Raw genomic sequence first — 21605 nt, 5'->3', positions numbered from 1 at the left:
TTTTCATCACTTATGATGTCCTTTCATCGCGTTTGCAAGATAATTTGGGTTGGAAATGCCCAGAATGTCCTTTGTCAAGCTATTATAGATGGTCAATAGAGACAGCTGGATTTCTCATTCGTATTTAATATGTCAATAAGTTTTGCTCTGATTGGAGTGCTGTTATTCCATAATTTAAATATGGAATACAGGTTTTCTTTGATTGGTCCTTGGTGCTATCACGGGATTGGAACACATTGTGTTTGTCTTTGGAAGTTCCATTGTATTCAAATGCCTGGATAAACAATGACTAAGACAGCATTTGGGCGGCACGGTGGATGACTGGTTAGAGCATCTGCCTTACAGTTCTGATGATGGCTTTCACTTTGGGACAGGCTATTATTCTGTACTGCCTTGAATGATATCCCTAATTTTTTGTGCGTCTGCCTGCACTCCTTCATTGTTCGGGTCAATCTTCAAAGCAGTCTGGTATTCTTGTAGTCCTGTGAAAACAGATGAGTTAATATCATAGATAGTCACATATGGGTGGTTTCTCAGGCAAAATCAACTGGTCCGAACGGTAAGTGGCTGTGTGGAGACACTTCCAGAGAGAGGAGTTCTTGGTTTACGACATACTGTACAGCATTTCGGAGTTATGGTCTCTGTTTTAATTTGGATTGTGTTTGTTTTCGTTTCATGTTTTCCTTGTGTCCCATGTTGCCTTGTGTGCTCATTGAGTTATTGTGTGTACCTGTTCTCGTCACTTGTGTCGACCAATCAGCTCCCTCCAGCCACTCATGTCTTGTCCAGGTGTTCCTCGTTGTCTCGTCAATTTATATGTATTTAGTTCCCTGGTTTCTTTCAGTCCTTGTTGGTTCATTGTCAAATGTTAATGTCATATGTCGAATGTCAGGAGTTATCATAGTCCATGTTTCCTTAGCCCCGTCATGTTCCTCTCTCCTTTGTTCCCTAGTGTTTCTTTGTTACTTTGTGGTTAGATTTTGGACTTGGTTAATTTAGGATTTACATTTTTCCATGGTCCTTGTTTTCCTTTGTTTGCTTTGTTTCCCTGCACTCCTGCCTTGCCTCCCTGCTTCCCTGCACTTGGGTCCTCAAAAACCTCCGTACGTGACAAATATTTCATCATGCAGCACAAGATTATACTGTTTTTCATTTGATTATTTTATATGTATGGCCTTGAAAGGTTTTTCCTACAAATATAATTAGGAATGATACTTTACTACAGTGAATGCCCGCATATTTGCAATCCGCCCTTCGCAAACACTCAAGATAAAGCAATAAAAGCATTACTTTGGCACCCTCTTGGGGCACGGTGCCACGAAACTATGTTGAAGTATGTTGAGGAGCTTCATTCAGACAACAGTAGGCTAGTGATTTCCCGCCATCTTGTGGCATTTTGATACCAAGGACCTATGTTGAAGTAAATGGCGAAGTTTCATTTGGACAAAAATAGTGCTTTGCCACCATCTTGTGGCATCTATAGGAAATTATAAACCTTTTTGAGAGGGGTCAAGTACTCGCAGATTTATGTTATTTGCTGCAGGACTCAGTTCCTATCCTCTACAAAAAGCAAGGGTTCACTGTACTGTGTTAGTGTAGGTCAGTCATGGTCCACCGTACATTCCAACTCAGAACTTTGTTATTAACTGAGAAACTCCTGTCGCCATGTTCCTCGACATTGCAACAACACATTTAGCAGCCTTTTAACTGATATTGATTTAAAAGTTCGGTTCTCAACAGAATTTAGTAGTGTTTTTATGATACACACATTGCCCTATTATTGATGGAAATAGATGTTCATGTTATTTTTTGTCTTGAAAAATCGTTTTTTTTTTTTCCATGGTAGGCTAGTGTCTTCAGCCACCGCCATTGAAGTGACTTGCTGTATGGTAAAAATAAAATAAAATAGTTGATACTGTAGTCTGTAAATTGTCAAGGTGCCAAAAAGATAGACCAGTTTGAACACTTTGCATACATTATCCTATCAAAGTCTGATGAAAAGAGTTGCTATTTAGTGGATTGTTAATGAAAACACTCAATATTTTCATAAACTGCACGCAAGTCAGACTCAGAGTGTGGTGCATTTCAGACCTTCCGCGTAGAGCTGGAGCTGGCAGAAAGCAGAGCCTCGACGCACATGAGCTCTGGCTCGGGCAGCTGCATTGGCAGAAACGGCTGGAGTCAGCAGTTCAAGAGCCTGCAGAGAATGATCTACTTCAGTCCACCATCACACTGCATAATCATAAAACCTGGATTGGATACAAAAATTAATCAGAGCCCCTTTTCAAACCTTACATGAGTCTAGCATGGTACTTGACTACAGGAGCCTGGACCTGCCTACTACTGTGCTGCTTTTCTTTCCAATATCAATAATTTATTTAACATAGAATGACGATCAGTGTGTGGTCTGTGATGGACTAGCAACCAGTCCAGGATATACACACCACTAACGGCCAGCTGGGATAGGCGCTGGTTACCTGTTATCCAAATGAGAACACGTGGTACAGAAAAAAGATCAACGCTGGCATTTTTCGGCCACCTCCATCATCCTCAGGTTAACGTCTTTTCATGTTATAGGTGGAGAATTATACTGTAGTATAGTAAGTATAGTATTCTCACAGTACATTACTATAATTATTTTACTCTGGCAGTGTAAGGTTTTATGACCAGTATCAACAAATCATATGTATAAATCTTACCGACTGTGCCTACTTTGCAGGCTATCTCAATCTGTCTGTGACTGGCAGTGCCAGTATTTAGTCTGAGCCCCCAATTGATTTTCCAACACGATGCTTCACGAGATGTGTCACTAAAAAGGGCTCTGCTGTACAACTTGTCATGAGGGGCTTATCTTTTAAACTAAGACTGATTTCAACCCAAAAAGTGTGAAAATATGCAGAAGCCATTCTTAATGGGGGTATTGAATGGCAAAGCATCCCATGCCAGTTGCATGAAAATCTACTGTATGTAAATCTTGCATATCACATGCGTTTAATTTGATACTTGCAGTACTCAGTATCTGTACTTGTGTTAGCTGTACCCACACACAGACATAATATAGATACATAGACCTCACCTTGAGCACTGAATTATAAGTCAACATTGCCAATATTTAGTGTCATGAACGGAACAGAGGATAGGACCCAAAAATGCACGACTCCAAAACAAATGGACAGTTTCCAAAAAGAGAGGTTTAATAGACGGGCATTGGTCGGTACATAGACAGGCAATCCAAGAAAGGCAACAGTATCCAAAAACATGAGGCAAAGAGGCAAGGTCGATAATCGGAACAGGGTCAAGTCTTACTATGAGTCTGTGACGTGGAAACAAGGAATGCTGGAACGCGACGACAAGGTACAACGAACTAGCAACGAGAGGGAATGAGACACGAGGTTAAATACAAGGGGTAATTAGGGTGAACGAGCCACAGGTGGTGAAGATGCTCACAGGAGCAGGTGTGTGTGAAACAGGAGGGAGGACAAAACCCGGAACACACACACATGACAATTTAGTGGGTACGGAAAGTTTTCAGACCCCCATAAATGTTTCACTCTTTGTTATATTGCAGCCATTTGTGGAAATTATTTAAGTTATGTTTTCCTCATTAATGTACACACAGCACCCTATATTGACAGAAAAAAAGTAATGATTGAAATTTTTACAGACTTATTAAAAAAGAAAAACTGAAATATCACACAGTATTCAGACCCTTTACTGTGACAATCTATTTAACTCGGGTGCTGTCCATTTCTTCTGATCATCCTTAAAATGGTTCTAACACCTTCATTGGAGTCCAGCTTTGTTTGATTATACTGATTGGACTTGATTAGGAAAGCCACACACGTGTCTATATTATTCCTTACAGCTCACAGTGCATGTCTGGGCAAATGAGAATCATGAGGTCAAAGGAACTGCCTGAAGAGCTCAGATACAGAATTGTGGCAAGGCACAGATCTGGCCAAGGTTCAAAAAACAATTCTGCTGCACTTAAGGTTCCTAAGAGCACAGTGGCCTCCATACTCCTTACATGGAAGACGTTTGGGACGACCAGAACCCTTCCTAGAGCTGGCCGTCCGGCCAAACTGCGCAATCGGGGGAGAAGAGCCTTGGTGAGAGAGGTAAAGAAGAACCCAAAGATCACTGTGGCTGAGCTCCAGAGATGCATTCGGGAGATGGGAGAAAGTTCCAGAAAGTCAACCATCACTGCAGCCCTCCACCAGTCGGGGCTTTATAGCAGAGTGGCCCGACGGGAAGCCTCTCCCCAGTGCAAGACACATGAAAGCCCGCATGGAGTTTGCTAAAAAAACACCTTAAGGACTCCAAGATGGTGAGAAATAAGATTCTCTGGACTGATGAGACCAAGATAGAACTTTTTGGCCTTAATTCTAAGCGGTATGTGTGGAGAAAATCAGGCACTGCCCATCACCTGTCCAATACAGTCCCAACAGTGAAGTATGGTGTTGGCAGCATCATGCTGTGGGGGTGTTGTTCAGCTGCAGGCACAGGACGACTGGTTGCAATTGAGGAAAAGATGAATGCGGCCAAGTACAGGGATATTCTGGAAGAAAACCTTCTCCAGAGTGCTTAGAACCTCAGACTGGGCCGAACGATCACCTTAAAAAAAGACAATGACCCTAAGTACACAGCTAAAATACCGAACTCCGTGACTGTTTTTGAACGGCCCAGACAGAACCCTGACTTAAACACAATTGAGCATCTCTGGAACAACTAGAAAATGGCTGTCCACCGTTCACCATGCAACCTGACAGAACTAGAGAGGATCTGCAAGGAGGAATGGCAGACGATCCCCAAATCCAGGTGTGAAAAACATGTGGCATCATTCCGCAAAAGGCTCATGGCTGTATAAGGGTGCTTCTACTAAATACTGAGCCAAGGGTATGAATACTAATGGCTGTGTGATATTTCAGTTTTTCCTTTTTAATGAATCTGCAAAAATTTCAACAATTCTGTTTTTATTTTCCTGTCAATATGGGGTGCTGTGTGAACATTAATGTGGAAAAAAAATGAACTTAAATGATTTTAGCAAATGGCTGCAATATAAAAAAAAGAGTGAAAAATTTAAGGGGTTCTGAAAACTTTCCGTACCCAATGTGTAGTATTGAATGTGGCAAGTTGGAACGATGGCAAAGATGCCTCATTCATTTGGTGCCAACTGTTTTACACTCAAAGTCTTGGAATTATGACTTGATTATATTGCATACCACCACCAAACAAAGAAATAAATTCCCCTGTTGTACACTATTGTACTCTGACTCTTGTTAGTTGCTTAGATAACTTTTCTCAAACTACAGATAAAGGGCTGCGAAAGCAGTACGAAGTGAAATCTTTTCTGCTAGTCCATCTGCAGTAATTGCCATTATTAGCAGTTAAATTTGATATAAATCATTTAATATTCAAATTATTAATCAAAATCAGCTAAATACAAACATTAGTGCTCTTTATAAAAAAATAACATAACTACATTTCAGGATCTGTTTATTATAGACATGGATTAAATACCTGTATTTACTATTATGCATCCATCCGTTTTCTATATTTCCACATTTATCATCACAGTAACATTATTACTTCCATTAAAGGGTCAATATATTTCCTTTTAACACAAAAAATAACTTCATTCATTTTCGGTACCGCTTATCCTGACTAGAAACACTTACTAAAAAAATTCTGATTTTCAAATGTAAACAGACAATATTGTTGATAATAAAAGCCACTGGAAACTTCACATTGAATACCGTAGATCGAATCTAAACTCTCCAAAAACATTTCTATTCTGGCTAAAACAAAACATTTTCTTAACCAGAAATCATTGCATAACCTGTACTGTTCTCTAGTGTGGCCTTATTTAAATAATTGTTCAGAAGTTTGGGGAAACACTTCCAAGAACTCAAGAAATTGCTGTTTATACTGCAAAAAAAAAAAACAGTCCATAATGTCGAATTTCTTCACCACACAAATGCATTGTTCCTGTACTCTTAAAAAAATTTTTTTTTTTGATCTTGTGGAATTTAAATTTGTCCAACCAATCTATAAAGCAAGACATAATCTGCTGCCGGGAACTGTCCAAAATGTTTGTTTGCTGAGAGTGGGTGGCTATAATTTAAGGGGCAATTGAATTTAAAGAGAAATTACTCACGAACGTCAAGGAAAATCTGTATGTGGGGTGAAATTTTGAAAATTTGGAACAGACTGAATACAGACTGCCGGCACGGTGGCCGACTGGTTAGAGCGTCTGCGTCACAGTTCTGGGGACTGGGTTTCAAATCCTGCATGGGTTTTCTCCGGGCACTCCGGTTTCCTCCCACATCCCAAAAACATGCGTGGTAGGTTAATTGAAGACTCGAAATTGCCCATAGGTGTGAATGTGAGTGCAAATGGTTGTTTTGTTTCTGTGTGCCCTGTGATTGGATGGCGACCAGTTCAGGGTGTACCCCGCCTCATGCCCGAAGATAGCTGGGTTTGGGTCCAGCACGCCCGCGACCCTAGTGAGGATAAGCGGTAAAGAAAATGGATGGATGGATGAATATGGACCTTCAACAATGTCCAAACATACACCAGTTCAAAAAGAAATAAAAAATACGTATTTTTAAGAAGAAGTGCTTGTTTAATGAGTTGTAGCAATACTGACTAGTATATTATGCATAAATATATACTGTATGTACACATATGGTTGGTGGATAGGAATGTGTATTGTATATTGTACTTTGGATAGAATGTTATATTGTATTATATGGTCGTAGTATCTGAAAGGGGTGGGAACAAATAAGTTTATGAGTCCTTTTCATCTAATTTGATCAATAATGTTAAAGACATGGCTGACTGAATTTCCTCTTGAAAATCAATTAATTTTACCAATATGAGTTTTTGAATTATTGGCAGTAGTTATGCATCAGAAGGCCATAATTGTTTGTAAGAAAAAAAATTCTAAAGGGACAATTTTAGTTGTCTGAAACAAAGTTTATTTTAATAAAATTATGGTGTTTAGGTGACTATTTTTGCTGCATTTAAAAAGGCCTGAATGTGATTTTAGTGTCTATTTTTTAATGGTCTTTCTACTAAAATCCCACCAAATTAGTGTCTGCTTTACAGCGTTCCAAATAGTCTGACCTGAGAGGAGTCCTCAATGGCTTTGTGAAAGTTCCGTAACTTGAGATGACATGCAGCCCTGTTTGAAAACAGAGCTGGGATCTTTCTATTGAGTCTGATAGCCAGGTTGTAGGCGTTCAAAGCGCTCAAGTAGTCTCCAGCTGCAAAACACTCGCTTAGGGGAAAGAAACAAAACCAAAAATGAGTGGTATCATTCAGCATGAATCTGGAGCCATTTAGTAATGATGATGAGAGCAACCTTCACTCACTTCCCTTTCTCTTTCAACCAGTCGGGATTCTTCTCCTCCTCCCTTAAGTACTTCAGCTCTTCAATATCTGCATTGATTACACGCCTGGCCTCGGCTTGTTTTTTCAGCCACTGTGGTACAAGTGTTGGGTGCAATTCTTTATTCTTTATTAGTCCTTGTTTTGCATTAATTGCTGGGCTTGTACATTATTACATCTGGACTCAAATGTTACCTCTTCTTCCTCCTCAACTCGCGACTCTCTGAGGGCTGTGGGGAAAACTCGAGGAGTGAAGGAGACCTCGATGTTTCCCGGAACTCTCGGTGCAGGAAGATCCTTCTGCTTTATCTTTCTCTCTACTTTGCTGACATTTCTTGTTTCTAAATGCATGAGTACAACTATGTACAGGGCTCAACATAAAAGAAAACACCTGAATATTGTAGTCAGAAAACCTTGAGGTTTCCTTTTACAATCAAAAGTTCTATGGCATATTACAACAAAATGCTCCCACAAATGTGGGCCATTGATAGCAAATTTGCCAACGTGCACACACAAAAATGTATATAAAAAAAATTATAATGTTCCATAAACATTCGAAAAAGAGCTCATATGTTCACTGGGAAATTGATAAAAAGCTTACTTTGCAAAGCAGGGAGCGTACTCATCAATGTTTAGCACTGTACTACTATTACTTTCGAAATGTACTTGGTTACAATTACAAGTTACCCTGTTGAACAGGTAATAGTAGTGTAACTATTTCAATTACTTTCTCAAATACAACTAATTGTGTTGTCTCCTCTAAAAAAAGTGTATTAAAACCATAGATTATGCTTTAATTAACATCATATTTGTTGTTTACACAAATAATAAACCTGATCTGTGCGTATGCACGGTTAGTGAATGAGGCCCAATCAAGGGGTGACAACTCATAAGACTTGTACCTTTTCCTCTTTTTGCAGACTTTTCTTTCCTTTTTTTGCAATAAAACCACACAAAGACAAGATTGATTCCTTACTAATTCTGTCAGAAAAAGACTTGCCAAAACATATTCTAAAAAAACAAGCTATTTAACGTTCAAACTGATAAACTATAGGTCTTTTATTTTTATTTTTTTCAAATAGTCACCCATTTTGAATTTGATGCCTGCAAAGGTGGGACAGGGGCATGTATACCACTGTGTTACATCACCTTTAATTTTATTAATATTATTCAATTATGTTTGGGAACTGAGGGCATTGATTGTTGAAGCTTTGTAGGTGGAATTCTTTCCCATTCTTGCTTGATGTACAGATTCAGTTGCTCAACAGTCCGAGGTCTCTGTTGTCGTGTTTTGGGCTTTGTAATGTGCCACACATTTCCAAGGGGAGACAGGTCTGGACTGCTGATAGTACTCGCACTCTCACTATGAAGCCACTCTGCTGAAAGACATGCAGAATATGGCTTGGCGTTGTCTTGCTGAAATACAGTGGGTACGGAAAGTATTCAGACCCCCTTAAATGTTTCACTCTTTGTTACATTGCAGCCATTTGCTAAAATGATTTAAAATATTTTTTTATTCATTACTGTACACAGAGCACCCCATATTGAAAAAAAAATATATATATCACACAGCCATAAGTATTAAGAGGCTTTGCTCAGTATTTAGTCGAAGCATCCTTTTGAGCTAATACAGCCATGAGTCTTTTTGGGAATGATGCAACAACTTTTTCACACCTGGATTTGGGGATCCTCTGCCATTCCTCCTTGCAGATCCTCACCAGTTCTGGTAGGTTGGATGGTGAAGGTTGGTGGACAGCCATTTTCAATTTCAATTCTCAATTGGGTGTAAGTCAGGGCTCTGGCGGGGCCATTCAAGAACAGTCACAGAGTTGTACTGAAGCCACTCCTTCGGTATTTTAGCTGTGTGCTTTGAGTCATTGTCTTGTTGGAGGGTGAACCTTCGGCCCAGTCTGTGGTCCGGAGCACTCTGGAGAAGGTTGTCGTCCAGGATAGCCCTGTACTTGGCCGCATTAATCTTTCCTTTCAGTCGTCCTGTCCCTGCAGCTAAAAAACACCCCCAGAGCATGATGCTGCCACCACCATGCTTCACTGTTGGGACTGTATTGGACAGGTGATGAACAGTGCCTGGTTTTCTCCACACACACCCCTTAGAATTAAGGCCAAAAAGTCCTTCAGGTGTTTTTTTAATTTTTTTTTATAGCAAACTCCATGCGGGCTTTCATGTCTTACACTGAGGAGAGGCTTCCGTTGGGCCACTGCCATAAAGCCCTGACTGGTCTAGGTCATGCAGTTTATGGTTGACTTTCGAGAACTTTCTTCCATCTCCTGACTGCATCTCTGGAGCTCAGCCACAGTGATCTTTGGGTTCTTCTTTACCTCTCTCACCAAGGCTCTTCTTCCCCGATTGGTCAGTTTGGCCAGATGGCCAGGTCTAGGAAGGGTTCTGGTTGCACCAAACGTCTTCCATGTAAGGATTATGGAGGCCACTGTGGTTTTAGGAACCTTAAGTGCAGCAGAATGTTTTTTGTAGACTTAGTCAGATGTGTGCCTTGCCACAATTCTGTCTCTGAGCTATTCAGGCAGTTCCTTGGACTTGTCATTTGCTCAGAGATGCACTATGAGCTGTAAGGTCTTATATAGACAGATGTGTGGCTTTCCTAATCAAGTCCAATCAGTATAATCAAACACAGCTAGACTCCAATGAAGGTGTAGAACCATCTCAAGGATGATCAGAAGAAATGGACAGCACCTGAGTTAAATATGAGTGTCACAACAAAGGGTCTGAATACTTATGGCAGTGTGATATTTCAGTTTTTCTTTTTTAATAAATCTGCAAAAAAATCTACAATTCCGTTTTTTTCCCTGTCAATATAGGGTTGTTTGTGTGCATTAATGATGACAAAAATACTTAAATGATTTTAGCATCCATTTCCTGAGCCGCTTATCCTCACAAGGGTCGCGGGAGTACTGGAGCCAATCCCAGCTATCATCGGGCAGGAGGCGGGGTGCACCCTGAACTGGTTGCCAGCCAATCACAGGGCACATATAAACAAACAACCATTCACACTCACATTCACACCTACGGGCAATTTAGAGTATTCAATAAACCTACCAAGCATGCTTTTGGGATGTGGGAGGAAACCGGAGTGCCCAGGGAAAACCCACGCAGGGACGGGGAGAACATGCAAACTCCACACAGGCGGGGTCGGGGATTGAACCCAAGACCTCAGAACTGTGAGGCAGTTGCTCTAACCAGTCGTCCACCGTGCCATGATTTTAGCAAATGGCTGCAATATAACGAAGAGCGAAAAATTACTTTCCATACCCACTGTAAGCAGGGACGTCCCTTAACAAGATGTTGCTTGGATGGCAGCATATGTTGCTCAAAAACCTCTATGTATCGTTCAACATTTATAGTGCCTTCACAGATGTGCAAGTTACCCATGCCATGGGCACTAACACACACCCATGCCATCACAGATGCTGGCTTTTCAAGTTTGTGCTGATAACAATCCCCATGGTCCTTTTTGTCCTTCTTGCCAGGAGGACAGAACGTCCATGATTTTCAAATACAATTTAAAATGTGGACTCGTGCGTTTCTTGGTGTTGATATATGGCTTTGCATGGTAGAGTTTTAACTTGCATTTGTAGATGTAGCGCTGAATTGTGTTAAATGACAATGGTTTTCTGAATTGTTTCTGAGCCTTTACTCAATGATGCTGGTTTAGAATGTTTTAATGCAGTGCTGCCTGAAAGATTGAAGGGTATTCAATGTTGGTTTTCAGCCTTGCCACTTAGGTGCAGATATTTCTCCAGATTCTCTGAATCTTTTGCTGATATTATGGACCATCAATGACGAAATCCCTAAATTCATTGCAATTGTACATTGAGAAATGTTGTTCTTAAACAATTGGACTACTTACTCATGCAGTTGTTCACAAAGTGGTGAACCTCACCCCATCCTTGCTTGTGAACAACTGAGTCTTTTGGGGATGCTCCTTTTATACCCATTCATGACACCCACCTGTTTCCAAGTAACCTGTTCACCTGGGGAATGTTCCAAACAGGTGTGTTTTGAGCATTCCTCAACTTTTCCAGGCTTTTGTTGCCCCTGTCCCAGCTTTTTGCAATGTGTTGCAAGCATCAAATTCAAAATGAGGGAATATTTGGAAAAAAATAATAACATTCATCAGTTTGAAAATCAAATGTTTTTGGAGTGAGTTAAATTTAATTTAGGTTGTAAAGGATTTGCAAACCATTGTATTCTGTTTTTATTTACATTTTACACAACTTCCTAACTGCATTGGCATTGGGGTTTGCAGTTACTCCCAAAACTGACTATAACATAAAGCATACGCAACATACCAACTGGATATTACTCACCAAATTTGACATTTATTCCACCTGACCCGCCATTCTCACAGTTCTGTTTCACAGCTTTTCCTTCTTTTGAATTATTGGTCTGACTTTGGAGTTTGAGTCGTGTTTCTTCCTCAGCTTTTTTGGTCTCCTTCAGATGCCATGCTTTGATTTCAACCGTGGTTCTCTCTCGTTCAGCATCCTTCATCTTCTGGATTCTTTCTTGTTCTTCACTTTCAATCTATCACCAGATAAACATGGTTATAAAGGACTGTGCCAAGACATCATTACTGTTTAATAAGAGTAAACTAGGACTGATACAGGAAAACAATTAAAAAATACAAAACCATTGTCCACCAAACTTTAGGTGCTTTTACAATGGCCATATAAACTGGCATTATGATTGCTTTTCCCGTTTTGCTGCTTTGCGTGTAAAATTGAAATGCAGGGTGAAGTCGACTCACGATTTTGTCACCTTCTGAGTCATAGTAGTATCTGATTTGTAACAGAATGTTGAAAGTGTGTGAGTGGTATGTGAAGTTTAACGCCCTCTTTATCTTGAGAGCAATTGTCACTATTACGCTGATGTTGCCATGAATCTAATTATTTGAATGTGTGAAGCTCTAACAGCTTAACGGTGTTAAATTATGGCTCTGCTCTGTCGTGAAAGTAGTGTGAAAGCGGCTTTTGTTGATGGGTGGCGCATGGGCAATTTTGGTGAGAGCTGGATGAAGGCGCATACAATGTTCCCCCGCTATTCACAGTGGGTGGGGACAAGAGCTCTGCCGCGAATAGCGAAAATCTGCAAATTCTTGACACGACAAGAGGGCGGTAAAACATTACTTTTCTCTAAATGAAACCCCTCATGTCACTTGAACATAGTTCCTCAGCACCAAGATGGCAGCAAAGTACAACTTTTGACTAAATGAAGCTCATCAACTCATTTCAACGTAGTTCCTTGGTAACACGATGCCACAAGATTGTGCCAAAACATTGCTTTGTTCTCGTCACTAGGCATACAATCAGTATGGAATCTAATGCCTCAGGGCCTCTTTGGTGACATCAATGAAGATAAAAATAACTAAATGTTATTTAAACAACTAAAGGGTTTCTTACATTCATCATTGTCTTCAGAGTATATTTCTTGTCATTATGCTTTTTTTCCGATCTGTTTTTGGCCTCCGCAGCAAGCTTTTCCTGCATTTTGGACAGAGCTCTCGCTCGGATCTCCCTTTTCGTTTCTTTATCATCTGAAATACAGTGCAGAGAGAAAATTTATATCACAAAATAAATGAGATGGTTTTCAAGTTATAGTCATATCGGAGAATTTGCAAATACATTTGACCTCCTAATCCTAAAATTGACCTGTTTTATTTAATAAATGCAAAATGAAAAAATAAAGTTGACTCGTTTCTTTTCTTCAATACATACACTGAACAAAAATACAGTATAAACACAAAACCTTTGTTTTTGCTCCCATTTTTCGTGAGCTGGACTCCAAGAACTAAAACTTATTCTACAACCCCAATTCCAATGAAGTTGGGACGTTGAGTTAAACATAAATAAAAACAGAATACAATGATCTGCAAATAATGTTTAACCTATGTTTAATTGGATACACTACAACGACAAGATATTAAATGTTCAAACTGATAAACTTGATATTTATAAGCAAATAATCATTAACTTAGAATTTTATGGTTGCAACACGTACCAAAAAAGCTGGGACAGGTGACAAAAAAGACTGAGAAAGTTGAGGAATGTTCATCAAACACCCGTTTGGAAAATCCCACAGGTGAACAGGCTAAATGGGAACAGGTGGGTGCCATGATTGGGTATAAAAGGAGCTTCCCTGAATTGCTCAGTCATTCCCAAGCAAAGAGGGGGCGAGGTTCACCTCTTTTTGAACAAGTGCGTGAGAAAATAGTCTACTAGTTTAAGGACAATGTTCCTCAACATACAATTGCAAGGACTTTAGGGATTTCATCATCTACGGTCCATGATATCAACAAAAGGTTCAGAGAATCTGGAGAAATCACTGCATGTAAGCGGCAAGGCCCAAAACCAACATTGAATGCCCGTGACCTTCGATCCCTCAGGCGGCACTGCATCAAAAACCGACATCAATGTGTAAAGGATATCACCACACGGGCTCAGCAACACTGTCAGTAAAAACAGTTTGGCGCTACAACCGTAAGTGCAACTTGAAACTCTACTATGCAAAGCAAAAGGCATTTATCAACCACACCCAGAAACATCTTCTCTGGGCCCGTCCGGGCTCATCTAAGATGGACTGATGGAAAGTGGAAAAGTGTTCTGTGATCCAACGAGTCCACATTTCAAATTGTTTTGGACGTCGTGTCCTCCTGGCCAAAGAGGAAAAGAACCATCCGGACTGTTATGGACACAAAGTTCAAAAGCCAGCATCTGTAATGGTATGGGGCTGTGTTAGTGCCAATGGCATGGGTAACTTACACATCTGTGAAGTCACCATTAATGCTGAAAGGTACATACAGGTTTTGGAGAAACATATGCTGCCATCCAAGCAATGTCTTTTTCATGGACGCCCCTGCTTATTTCAGCAAGACAATGCCAAACCACATTCTGCACGTTACAACAGCGTGACTTCGTAGTAAAAGAGTGCAGGTACTAGACTGGCCTGCCTGCACTCCAGACCTGTCTCTCATTGAAAATGTGTGGCACATTATGAAGCGCAAAATACGATGACAGAGACCCAAGACTGTTGAACAGCTGAAGCTGTACATCAAGCAAGAATGGGAAAGAATTCCACCTACAAAGCTTCAACAATTAATGTCCTCAGTACCCAAACGTTTTTTGAATGTTGTTAAAAGAAAAGGTGATGTAACACAGTGGTAAACATCACCCTGTCCCAGCTTTTTTGGAAAGGATAAGATAACTGTGTAAATAGGCCCTTTGTCCTTGACTCCCTTCCATTTTAGTGTAACTGTGCATTTGTTCTTGCATGGTCTTCCGAGATGGGGAGAGGCGCGAAGCAACTGCAAAATTCCTCCCTGACTGTCTCTCTCTGCAAAGATGTCATTAAAATGACAAAGAACAAGATTGTTTTCTGGTTTAATTCCAAAACAAAGCCTAGGAAACCAGGAAAATTTAAACGGTGAAAAAGATGCGTAAGCTATATATCAAAAATTCAACACGATATTATTATATCTTTGCATGTTTTCAGCACTAATCTTCAAACATATTTAATGTATTTAGGAACAAAACGAATATCTGCTTCGACCCTCTTTTAAAGAGAGCCTGCACGTGATTGGTCAGAGGTGGGGAGCTGCGGGAGCACACACAGCCAAGGTACGGTGGGGCAAAAAAAGTATCAGCCACCAAATGGGCAAGTTCTCCCACTTAAAAACGATCAGAGAGGCCTGTAATTTTCATCACACGTATACCTCACCTATGAGAGACAAAATGAGGAAAAAATGAGGAAAAAAATGAGGAAAAAAAAAATATCTGTCTCATTTTTAAAGAATTTATTCGCAAATTATGGTGGAAAATAAGTATTTGGTCAATAACAAAAGTTCATCTCAATACTTTGTTATATACCCTTTGTTGACAAATGTCAAACATTTTCTGTAAGTCTTCACAAGGTTTTCACACACTGTTGCTGGTATTTTGGCCCAATCCTCCATGCAGATCTCATCTAGAGCAGTGATGTTTTGGGGCTGTCGCTGGGCAACACAGATTTTCTATGGGGTTGAGATCTGGAGACTGGCTAGGCCACTCTATGACCTTGAAATGCTTTTTACAAAGCCACTCCTTCGTTGCCCGGGCGGTGTGTTTGGGATCGTCGTCATGTTTCATCTTCAATGCCCTTGCTGATGGAAGAAGGAGATTTTCACTCAAAATCTCACGATACATGGCCCCATTCATTCTTTCCTTTAGTCGATCAGTCGTCCTGGTCCCTTTGCAGAAAAACAGCCCCAAAGCATGATGTTTCCACCCCCATGCTTCACAGTAGGTTGTCATAGGTGTGTGTTCTGGTTGTTGTTTTCCCCCTATCTCGTACACACCTGCTCATGAGAGCATCTTCCCCACCTGTGCCTCGTTTACCCTAATTACCCCATGCATTTAACCTCCTGTCTCATTCTTTCTGGTCGCCAGTTCGTTGTACCTTGTTGTCACGTTCCAGCAGTCCTTGTTTCCACGTCAACGACTCAGAGTAAGACTAGACCCTGTTCTGATTATTGACCTTGCCTCTTTGCCTCACGTTTTTTGGATACTGTTGCCTTTTCGGATTGCCTGCCTGTGTACCGACCTCTGCTCGTATATTAAACCTCTCTTTTTTTAAACTGTCCATCTGTATTGGAGTTGTGCATTTTGGGTCCTGTCCTCTGTTCCATTCATGACATAGGTATGGTGTTCTTTGGATGCAACTCAGCATTCTTTCTTCTCCAAACACGACGAGTTGAGTTTTTATCAAAATGTTCTATTTTGGTTTCATTTACTATATGACATTCTCCTAATCCTCTTCTGCATCGTCCCAATGGTCTCCAGCAAACTTCAGACGGGCCTGGACATGTACTGGCTTAAGCAGGGGGACACGTCTGGCACTGCAGGATTTGAGTCCCTGGCGGCGTAGGGTATTAGTGATGGTAGCCTTTGTTACTTTGATCCCAGCTCTCTGCAGGTTATTTACTAGGTCCCCCTGTGTGGTTCTGGGATTTTTGCTCTCTGTTCTTGTGATCATTTTGACCCCACGGGGTGAGATCTTGCGTGGAGCCCCAGAGCGAGGGAGATTATCAGTGGTCTTGTATGTCTTCCATTTTCTAATAATTGCTCCCACAGTTGATTTCTTCACACCAGGCTGCCTACCTATTGCAGATTCAGTTTTCCCAGCCTGGTGCAGGTCTACAATTTTGTTTCTGGTGTCCTTTGACAGCTCTTTGGTTTTGGCCATAGTGAAGTTTGGAGTTTGACTGATTGAGGTTGTGTACAGCTGTCTTTTATATTGATAACGAGTTCAAACCGGTGCCATTAATACAGGTAATGAGTGGAGGACAGAGGCGACTCTTCAAGAAGAAGTTACAGGTCTGTGAAAGCCAGAAATCTTGCTTGTTTGTAGGTGACCAAATACTTGCCACTGGTAGGCAATAGGCGCAGCTGCTACTAAAGTATCAGGTACGCTTCCAGACCAGCGTGATTGCTCTGAAATTGCTAGCGAGTCCCTAAAAAGGCAGGAAGAGAGGCGGTCATATTCTGCCAACGAGGTGTGATGAACAACAATTTTTCTTCTTCCACCTCTTTTGTTTTTGTTTCCTTTTTGTGCATCTTTTTCTTTAACCAAACCTACCTCCTCGCCTCCTGACACACACCCAGATAGACCACTCCCAGAGACCAGCTGATCTACGTTCGTGAGGAGACACTGAAAGTGTTTGCATGCTTGTACAATATTAGTGCCTAATAACTCCGGGGAAATTACTAGCTTCACACAAAATCCCAACTTTGTCCTCTCCCTCTCCTAAACGCTTAAACGCTCACATTTTCAACTTTAGTCCAACACACGATGTTCTATTTCTCTTTTTGTACGCCTATTTTCTTTCTTTAGTTAGACCCCCTTTGTGTGTTTCCCTCTAGATCCCTTGTAGATGTCATTAAATATACCAAAAATTCCACTCTTGGTTTTGTTTTGTGTGTGTTCTGAGTTTAGTTAGCCTCTGTCTAGTTGATGAAATAGTCGATGCTGTGGTAACAATTTTCTCAGTATACCCAATCAACAAAAAAAAATCTGTTATCAGGGGTCAATTCAACCATAGGTTATTTTAGTTGGATAAAACAATTAGCAGCAAGAAATATATTAAGGGCGTTTTAGGTAGTCAACAACAACAAAAAATGGCACGTAGTTAACAATTTGGTAAAAAAAAAAAATATATATATATATAACTGTCACTTTAGCGTCACAAGCATAAATCACGGCTCAGTGGACAACGCATCTGACGACGAATCAGAAGATTATAGGTTTAACTCCTGGCTGACTCATTCTTATGTGATGAATAAAGTATCTATCTATCTAGTTCAGATACAGTACTACGTTACACTTTGTACCATATAAGGTCAAAAAGTATGACAATCAGTGAGACATGCAGTCTTACATGTGCTTATTGCCAAATGCTCCCACAGTTTGTTGGTCCTCTTTGACAAACTGATGACTGCGACGCCGTTTCCAATCTTTGCTGAGCTTTGGTCATCATCAACAAGCTCAGACGGGAACACTTCCAACAGAAATGGTGGGAAATGAACCTATTGAAAAATATTTGTTTAAATCAAAATAATATGATAAAATAGATATTACTTGAAAACAAACTATGGAAATCAAATGATTAATGGTTATATTTTCTAATAATAAATATTCAGTAACGGCATCTAATTTGCAGGACACAAATATATGAGGTTACATTTTTATTTTAAACTGCTAGATGATGGTTCTGTTTGGTCTTTTGTCTCTTTATCCAGATCGGATAACCCGTTTGCACATCAGTACCTCTGTCATTTGAAACGGTGTGGTTAGGACGGACGGTTTGATTCTTAAGAGCAGGTGATCAAATCCAGTATTTACGACCTCAATGTTTTTGGGTGAAGAATCATCATCAGAATAAAATCTTTCAATTTTAAGTCAACGTGTTGTTTTTTATTAAAGGTAACATGTAAAGATACTGCAAAAACGTTTCTTTAGGACATCTCAGCTTTCACCAGCAACTTTCAGGTCCAAGGTTCAAGGTCCAAGGTATTTTTATTGACAATTCTTCAATATGCATACGGAGGGTTGAAATTACGGTACTCAGTGTCATGTGTCCCATGTCAAACTCATGTGAGCCTTCTAATTCTGAGGTCATTGGTTCAAATCACAGCTCCAGCTGTGGACTTTGAATATTCTCCCTCACAGATATATCAGAATCATAGTTTATACTTACAGGCAGGATTTTTATTTTTTTTTATTATTTAAAAAAAATAAAGCTCACTCAGTTAATTGGTGCAATGCATAATAGTTTCAAATCGATGTAAGGTATGCGTGGATCAGTTAAGGGAAAAGCCATTGAGCTCTGTTTAGCTGAATGGAGTGAGTTACCTTCAGGTACTCGTCTGACGACACAATGTCCACCTTCTTGGCTCCTTTGAGAGGCACGCTTATGAAGACCGTTGACAGTGTCTGTGTCCACGTGTGGTCCGTCACGAGCAAAGGCATCTCGATCGGGGCCTGCGAGTACAATACAGTACACAGATTCAACATAAACACTGTCGTTGCACGGAAATGATGAGTTGATATTTCTGGTTATGTATTCGCAGTTGCTGTCGAAATCAAACTTTCAAGCCACGCTTAATTCACAATTCAAGACGACTTTGCAAGAGGCAAACGGAAATTGTACGACAGAGTCTCGTCGCTATGGAGACCACGGACTCCTATATGTTGCCTTCAAGTACGTCGGACACACGACTGTCGGGGGAAAATTAACGACGGCAGTTACAAGCGCGTTTTGTCGTATTTCACTGCTCGGATAGTTCAATGTCGAGCACAGCATTACTTGATAACATTTAGTCAACCTCCAGGGGTGACGTTATACGTCGAATATGACGGAATGCGGAACGCGAGTATGAAGTACATGAACCCTTGTCGAGTACGCTGTTGCTTGGAAGACATTTGGAATACAACAGCCAGGTTGTATGCGTGGTTATAGTACATTTCTATCCGAAAAGATAGAAAATCCAAACAAAACAGTATTTCATTGATCCCGTTTAGCGACGTACAGATTAATTTCCATCCCTTAAAGAAAATGAATTAACGTTAATAAAAAAGCTGTGAGGATAAAACCCTAGTGAGGATAACGCGGTACTGAAAATGAATGAATGAATGTTGACGTATACGTATAATATATAATTCATCCCATCTCATGAATTTATGTAATGTAACTTATAAATTCGTGCTCGAACATTTTGTTGTGGTTTTGATACTCAGCTTAGCTGCTGCTGAGCAACAGCTATGGTGTAAAAAGCATCGGTGTCAAATTCAAGGCCCGGGGCCAGATGCGGCCCGCCACATCCTTTTATGTGGCCCGTGAAAGCAAATCATGCTCGTGAACTTCCGTGATTTTTGCTAAGATCTGTAGCCAAATTCCAAATTCTCATAATAATAAACAATAATGATGAGATATTGCATTTTTCTGTTACCAAACCGTTCGTCTACAGTAACTTAAACAAACTATTACCCTTCAAAACTAGTTATCCCTCAATTTGCTGTGTAATGGTAATAATACGTTTTGGTGATGATAAACATTTATACGGTTTCACTGTTCTAACGGCCTTCTGAGGGGAATCATAACTACAATGTGGCCAGAGACAAAAAAAAAAAAGTTTGACACCCCTGGTGTAAAGAAATCATTGTCCCTCAGTTTGATGACTACTACACTACAATCTTATCGCTTGTATAATATCACTGAAAGAGCTGACACAATATGAACCTTTGCTTCAAGTTTATATTTTTACAGTCTTCACAAAGCAGTTTCCAAAGTGAGGTTGTGCACAACCTTGTGACAGGTGTAATTAGATGGAGATAAATCTTTAAAAAAATCACAATCTGCTGAACATCACTATTGTATTGGGGGAAAGCCAATCATTCATTTCCACTTGGTTGTATCTTTGTTGTTAGTTTGGAACAAAGAATATTGACCTCTGCTGTGTTTTATTGCATACGGGTTGATGTTCAAAAGATAAAAATGATTATTAACTCCACTATAGTGGAGTTCATTTTCCTGCCGCTTTATAGATTAGGAAACCATTAAATCATAACCCTTGAGAGACAAGAGATAGCGCTTATCCAATCATCTTTGTCTATCACTGATACAAACAAGCATTCAGGTGGACTGTGAGACATCGAAAAATATATAATCAGCACCTAAAAGTGAATGCCTTATCCTCCTAACAAGATAGACTTCATCCAATTTTTTTAAATTCAATAATTCTATTCTCAAAGAAAAGTACTGCAGGATATGTATCAAAGTGTATCCTTTAACTGCATTTGCAAACTGCACTTTTGACAAGGAGAATCACATGCAATAAACTGGCTTGTTAGATGAGCTATTGAGATATTCTACAAGTGCTTATTTTTGCAAAAGACGTCTCAATATTATTGGTACAATGTAATTTTATGTCATTTTTTAATTTTATGTCAATTTTTATGTCAAAACAAATAGCAAGAAGGAAAAAAATGACAAGCCACAAGATGCCCTTTTGTGTCTCACGCAACGTCTATTTAGTATTACGTCTTAAAAAAGAAAAGAAAAAGGTGACTGAACTGAGTTTTTCGGAACAGTCATGAACAGTAGTCACATGACAGTTGTTAAGGATAATAATGTAATGGAATGCAATGTAAATTTGCATTCTTTGTCACTAATATAATCCCAATTCCAATGAAGTTGGGACGTTGTGTTAAACATAAATAAAAACAGAATACAATGATTTGCAAATCATGTTCAACCTATATTTAATTGAATACACCATAAACACGAGATATTTAATGTTCAAACTGATCAACTTTTATTTATTTTTTTAGCAAATAATCATTAACTTAGAATTTTATGGCTGCAACCCGTTCCAAAAAAGCTGGGGCAGGTGGCAAAAAAGACTGAGAAAGTTGAGGAATGCTCATCATGTTTGGAACATCCCACAGGTGAACAGGCTAATTGGGAACAGGTGGGTGCCATAATTGGGTATAAAAGGAGCTTCCCTAAATTGCTCAGTCATTCACAAGCAAAGATGGGGATGAGGTTCACTTCTTTGTGAACAAGTGCGTGAGAAAATAGTCAAACAGTTTAAGGAGAATGTTCCTCAACCTACAATTCCAAGGAATTTAGGGATTTCATCATCTA

At 39.9% G+C, this 21605-nt stretch overlaps 1 protein-coding gene across 1 annotated transcript; it reads right to left on the bottom strand.

Moving 5' to 3' along the window:
- Positions 1-363: 363 nt before the first annotated feature.
- dnaaf4 (dynein axonemal assembly factor 4) lies at positions 364-18928 on the bottom strand. Its single transcript, XM_061677363.1, has 9 exons — positions 18812-18928; positions 17838-17985; positions 12829-12962; positions 11737-11953; positions 7588-7733; positions 7377-7486; positions 7129-7282; positions 2092-2197; positions 364-482 (listed from the first exon to the last, which is right to left on the bottom strand). The coding sequence occupies exons 1-9, from the start codon at positions 18926-18928 to the stop codon at positions 379-381; spliced, it is 1236 nt and encodes a 411-aa protein (XP_061533347.1). The 3' UTR covers positions 364-378.
- Between the last annotated feature and the right edge of the window lie 2677 nt (positions 18929-21605).

This window comes from Phycodurus eques, chromosome 5 (assembly GCF_024500275.1).
Source record: "Phycodurus eques isolate BA_2022a chromosome 5, UOR_Pequ_1.1, whole genome shotgun sequence".
NCBI classification, from domain to species: Eukaryota; Metazoa; Chordata; class Actinopteri; order Syngnathiformes; family Syngnathidae; genus Phycodurus; species Phycodurus eques.
Note: the sequence above shows the minus strand (reverse complement) of the source record. Positions and strands in the feature narration are given on the sequence as shown.

Coding starts and splice junctions, on each gene's coding strand:
- dnaaf4 (XM_061677363.1), bottom strand. CDS start 18,928: ATGCCTTTGCTCGTGACGGACCACACGTGGACACAGACACTGTCAACG. Junction 7,283..7,376: donor TGGTTGAAAGAGAAAGGGAA/GTGAGTGAAGGT, acceptor CTTTCCCCTAAG/CGAGTGTTTTGCAGCTGGAG. Junction 2,198..7,128: donor CCATTGAGGACTCCTCTCAG/GTCAGACTATTT, acceptor CATTCTCTGCAG/GCTCTTGAACTGCTGACTCC.